Below are 6000 nucleotides of genomic sequence, written 5' to 3'. Positions count from 1 at the left end.
AAGATCCAGGAGATGCATGTGAGTAAGAAGGAAAAAAAGTCAACAACAGAACGTTTTATGGCAGCTTGAACCCGTCGCTATGCAGAAATGAAATTACGGCCATCATTAAACGACCTGTGTATGTACAAGAATTCGTGTCGGCGTGAATAACTGTTCAAAGTGAAACGCTCATGTTGTGTGATGAGAATGGTAGTTTGTTATACAACAGTCATCATGTGCATTCTTTGGCCCAAGCTTCTTGTTGGTGAGGAATTCATCGAGCCACTGAGCATAGAGTTGCTGCTATGACTTCGGGGAAGGCGTTTTGAAGCAGGGGATAGCGTTGGGTCAGTGAAAACGCGAGTGAATGCCGGGCTTGACTCGCGATGAGGTGTACAAACTGGACTTTGAATAGTACCATCGGTTTCACGGATGATGTCGGCCAATTTTCGACTCAAAACCGAAGCACGATGGACTAAGTCGCGGAGACTGGTCGTGTCGAATGGCATTTTGTTTGGAGATTGCTCAACCACTTCTGACAACCAAGGATCTGAAGTAGAACGGTGTTGATGCATGGTTTCCATGACTGTGCGGGCAACTTCAGCCGCACTTTTCGCACTCGAAGAACGAACAGGGACAGCTGGAGGACGTAGACTGTCTCTGAGAGGGGGGTTGTGAATGACAGCTCCCGTTCCAAAGATATCATCTTCAGGCGAGAATACTGAACGTCGTCGAACAGTGCTACCATCATATACATACCCCGAAGGTTTTCCAAAGCGATCCAAGACCTCCATCGGAACATCTGGAATAGCGACATCTTCAGCATCAGGGCCACGATCGATGAACTTATCGCCAAAGTCCTGGTCAAAAGAAATAGATGTAGGAGACTGAGGGGGCGAGAGAGTAGGATCTTCTTCATCTGGCACAGCTAAAGCAATAATGCCTTCCGCTTCCTTCCACAATTGTGCTGAAGGTCCATGTATCAAGTCCTTTTCCCGAGCCAAAAGACGCAACCTCTTGAGATCTTCGACCAGCAAGCACACTTCTCGAATCTGTCCAACATGACCAACGACGTTTGCTTGGCTGGCTTGAATTGCGAGTGGCACGAACATTACACCGGTTTCAATCTTGAGATTGCCATCCTCAAGTCCCGCTTCATCGTTTGACTCGAATTCAAAATCGTTATCCCAGTCCTCACTTACGCCTTTTGCGCCCAAACCCCAGGTACCAAATTTTGGTGTCAGCTTTGTGTGGTCTCGCTGATTAATGAGATCGGGAACTAAAGGAACACTTTGACTTCTGATATGCAATGGGGTGGGGCCTTTCCGTCCGACAGTTCTCCCACCTCGTCCATTCAAGGCGAGTTGCTTAACATGTGCTGTCCTAGGTCGAGCGGAACTTCCAAGCAGATCTTTCTCCGATGTCGATGGTTCGGACCAATCAAACAAATTGCTCTTGGGTCGCTCAGCATAATGATTACCGTTTGTGGAACCACTAAGAGTAACATCTGCAAGGGCTCCTCTGTTTATTGGACTGACCCGACGACAAGACAAGCTATTTGGCGGTGACAGTTGGTTTCCCGCTTCCATATTTTCGTTCTCTTCATCTCGAGTCCAGTCTTCGTCTTCTTCATCGTTGTCCAAGTTCAGTGTAGCGAAATCTTTTGAAGCGATACAAAAGCTTGGTGGCGAAGAGGGGACAATTTCTTCTGCATCTATAGCGTAAATTGATTTCGCGACGTCGGAAGAAGTTTTGAGAAGCTTTACTGGTGTTGATTGACCTTCATCTTCCTCAACGATACGATGTTCAATTTCCCCAAAGGCGCCGTTCGCCATCAGATCGTGAATTGAAAGCCTCTTAGCCTTTCCATGTCCGTTGGCGTTTGCGATATTTGGAGGGGATTCGTCAAACATTGAGTCAAGGGGCGTATTTTGTGATCGTAGACTACTTGTGGCCCCCGACCTCAGTGAATCGTACACGGTTTCACTTTGGAAATCCAGATCTTCATCTTCACCAGATGCAAATCCTCTCATCTCATTATCTGAACCAATCAAGGTCGAAGTTCTGTCTCCCACTTCTGACAAGCCGTGTTTCGAACTCAATGCGGTATGATATGACGATGCACCATTTGTTGATCCAGGAATTGTAGAAGAGAATGAAGTGGCAGCAGTACTAGACATTGGCAGAGGTGAACTAGGACTTCGAAGAGGGGCTGACGACGAGGACGATGACAAGCCCAAACGAGCCAAATCGAGGTTGAAAGACGATAGTCGGTTGAGAGGCGGTAATGGCGATGATGTATTCCTTCGGGGAGCGTAATTGAAATGGGCAAAGGGATCCGATGGTGACACCGGGGAGAAGTCCTCGGTAGGAGAGCGAGGCTCTCTCTGGAATACCAATTGATCCATGAATGGTCGGGAATGATGTGGGGCAGGCCCACTTGCAGAAATCGATATTCTTCTTGTATCCAATGGTAGAGGTGCAGATACATGACGCCTGGCGCCCTGCGTCGTAGAATCTGAATTCCGTTTTTTATTCCTTAAGCTTCCTGTCCGAGGTATCCATGTGGTCGGTGAAGTGAAGTGCATAGAGAGTGACCGCCTTGGAGGCTTCTGATCTTCTGAATCATCTTCATCCATGGGCGAACTAGGGATGTCTTCCATTGTATTTTGGTCAATTGGTCCGTCACAAAGTAGCCCTCCTTCGTCGTAATACCCTTCCATTTCTTCAGTCGAAACAGTGATTAAATATGGTTTGACCAGAGTCGGTCGAACGGTATGATCTGGCATCACGCGCTTTGAGGTCCAGAAAAAATTATGCACATTCCCTTCTCCTGATCTTCCGGCGGATCTTTCTTTGAAAAACCTGGTTGGTCGGGGGTTGAAGTACATACGCCAGGAGCTGCGAGGTGATTCACTAGATTTCCTCAAGGGTGTAGCATGTGTGGATACCGTTGACCGCCTTGGAGCAGTGGGACGCGCTTGCGTTTTCGTACCTGGAGAATCATCGATGAATCGTTGCTGCAGCGTAGCCGAACGTTGATGACTGGTAGCTGGTCTCCGTAAGGTCGGTACCTGCGCTCTCGATCCACTCGAGTCTGGTTCCCTACGATATCTCTGCGATGAGTGCCTCTTGACCAGTTTGTTCGGGGACAATTGCGTGGGACTATCCCGAGGGGATGACAATATAGGTGTCGCGGAGCCGTGGGAGAGCGCAAGAGAAGGCGATTCTGGTGCGATACTTGATCTAGGACTGCTATTCCCTGAGACTGGTATAGATAATTTCCGAATCCAGGAACTGCGAGATGATGAAGAATCCCTTACCACTTCCTCCCCCGAGAAATCGTTTTGTCCTTCACCCGATCGCAGTAGTGACCATCTTCGCGCCGCGCCGTTTTGCGATGTGGTGGGAGAATCGAGTTTTGCATTCGAGGAACGTCGAAGGAATGTTGTTAAGGTTTGGGAGCCAGGGGCAGATGAGGAATTCGGTGCATCAGAAGGAATGCGACTTTCTGGCGTGGCCATGGTAGAACTCGTAGGGGGTCGTGAGACGATAGATGGTGTACCTAGGTTAGAAGAATTGTCGACATCTGTAATGATATCTCCAGGTTTCCTTCTTTTCGAGAGTGTGCGAGAGGGAGGAGTCGACTGGTCTGGACTTCCCAATGCCAGGCCCGCAGCTGCGACACCGACGGTACTTGAAGCAACAAGCTGTAAAAAGGAGAAATAATAATTAGTGTTGAAAGATAGAAGAGAAATGAAGATGAATGTTGTAAAAAAAAATTAAAAATTGTTGAGACTTGTGCAGGGAGACCAATGAGTGAAGTCGAATGAGGCACAAGATCTCAATTGAATTTTTGAGAACGTAGATTGGAGCACTTACACTGGGAATGGTCTTCATCTTTCACTGTATTGCTTACACCACTACCAAGAAGGAGAAGAAAGTAACGGAGGAAATATCGTAATCGTCAAGAACCTCATGAGTATCGTAAGTATTCCATACCAAGAGGAAGTTTTAGTTTATCTTCTTGGGTAATGGATGTGGTATAAATTAGAGATGGTGTGTGGTAGGTAGTGGTGAGTGAGTGTGGTGGTGGTGGTGGTGGTGGTTGTGGTGGTGGTGGTGTGGAGAGTATCTTTTTAGAAGGAATGGGTTGGGGGGTGAAGTGCTCCAAAACACCAATATCGCAGATAGGGTAAATAAACACTAGAAATTGAGAAAGACAGCAGCAGTTCTTTCTTTTTCGATGTTTGACAGTAATGAATTGTAAAGTAACGTTTTTTGGAGTATAAATCGAAGGCGTTAAATTGTAATATGAAATGTGGTACACAATTCTCTTTGCTTTTTCTCGACTGATACCAAAGAAAGGGAGGAATTGAGCGTCAAGTCGATTCCTCCGTCCTGTGCTGTAGAGATGGGAGGTAGGTAGATAGGAAGATATGTGAGTATGTATGTAGGTAGAGTAGTACCGGTAGTAGTATCAGTCATGTAAAGAGTGTGTAATAGGTAGTAGTGAAGTTTGGTGGGAAATAATGAATCTTCCTTGGGTGAATTGAATGGAATTGAATGTATAAAAATGTTTCCCCCCGCGTGGAATGGGCAAAGAAGGTTGAAATGAAAGAATAGAGCGGCAGCCTTTCAAAACAAAAGGAAGAGAAAGTAAAAAGGTACGAGGTATCAGATCAGATAGATAGGACTGTACTGGTAGTATAATAGTATAATAGTATAATAGTATAATAGTATAATAGTATAATAGTATACCTAATATGAGAGAGTATAATATGGATCGAGAGGTATTACTCCTAGCTACCTAGCACCAGCACCTGCACCAGCACCAGCACCAGCACCAGCACCTGCACCTGCACAATTCAGTTTGCGATAATATGGCATTCGGTAGGTAGCTATGCGGTATGGGATGGGATGGGATGAAATGGGATGGGAATGGATGGGTCCTAGACTCCTGGGTATGCGGTAAGCGTGCGGTGCGGTATGCGAACGAAAGGAAAGGCTTTTGGTTTGGTTTGCTGGATTCTGATCTACGGAGTAAGACCTTTTGAGAGTAAATTCATCCAAGTTAAGTCGGAAGAGGAAAAGTCTCTTTATTCTCATCTCATTGATTGGCTGCAGCGGGATAATCATCCAAGGTTTACACTACCACTACCACTTTCACCTCTCTTACCACTTTTTCTCTCCATTGTAAATTTGTAACTTCCCGTCAAGGTTAAATCGCAATTCTGGGATCGTGGTGGATTCTTCCCTCGAGCTAACCAGGCATTCAGCACTTAAACCCAGCAACTCATTATTAGGTGGATCCAATCGAGATATAGCATTAACTTAAGCAAACCTGAGAGTTCCATCTATTACTAGGGATTACTAGGTATCGTCAATGTACTGACCCGCGTTTGTTCACGTAGCTCGCTTTTCCCCTGCATTTATGAATGAAGAGAGGGAGGAAAATACGGAGCACTCTACATCATCTCAAGGTCATCGTGATTGGTCAAGGGTATGTGAATTCCCTCATTCGGTTCCATCGGGGAGGTGCTGGGGCTGCTTGATCTTGATGAACTGTGGGTACCTGGTACATATCATTCTCACATTACTCTACAGTCCATACATACGAAGGTGGTTCATAGATACCATACGCACTTCACGTATATCATACAGAGTTCAAGATGCTTCATGTAACAGTTGACCCTGACAACGTGATCAAAAGCCCTCGGATGAGAAAGCTTAATCGCCGTTATACATTACACCTGATTCCATCTTATTCTAGAAAAGTTGATACTGACTATAACTACGAGATGTTCACTGTGCACTGTCAAAATAACATACGACTTTACAAACACTTGCCTCCGCCTGCCTCTTAGTTGCGTACCCTAACACCCTAGATTCACTATGATCCGTCCCGTAAAGAAGGAGGACAAAAACTAATGAACCACGCGGTTGTTATCTGTCCCAAGTGGCCGTTCATCTTAGTTAGTGTCGCTTCATTGTCCCATTGCCATTGGCCGGCATCTAGAA

The 6000-nt window shown here is 46.0% G+C and overlaps 1 protein-coding gene across 1 annotated transcript; it reads right to left on the bottom strand.

The window, feature by feature from the left end:
• Positions 1 to 197: 197 nt before the first annotated feature.
• Positions 198 to 3879, bottom strand: EAE97_003157 (uncharacterized protein; the record flags this gene model as incomplete). Its single annotated transcript, XM_038873669.1, has 2 exons — positions 198 to 3689; positions 3862 to 3879. 2 exons carry the CDS (start codon positions 3877 to 3879, stop codon positions 198 to 200), a joined length of 3510 nt encoding a protein of 1169 aa, XP_038735532.1.
• Between the last annotated feature and the right edge of the window lie 2121 nt (positions 3880 to 6000).

Source organism: Botrytis byssoidea, assembly GCF_014898295.1.
Source record: "Botrytis byssoidea strain MUCL 94 chromosome Unknown BBYS_005, whole genome shotgun sequence".
NCBI classification, from domain to species: domain Eukaryota; kingdom Fungi; phylum Ascomycota; class Leotiomycetes; order Helotiales; family Sclerotiniaceae; genus Botrytis; species Botrytis byssoidea.
This window is presented reverse-complemented; position numbering and strand designations above follow the sequence as displayed.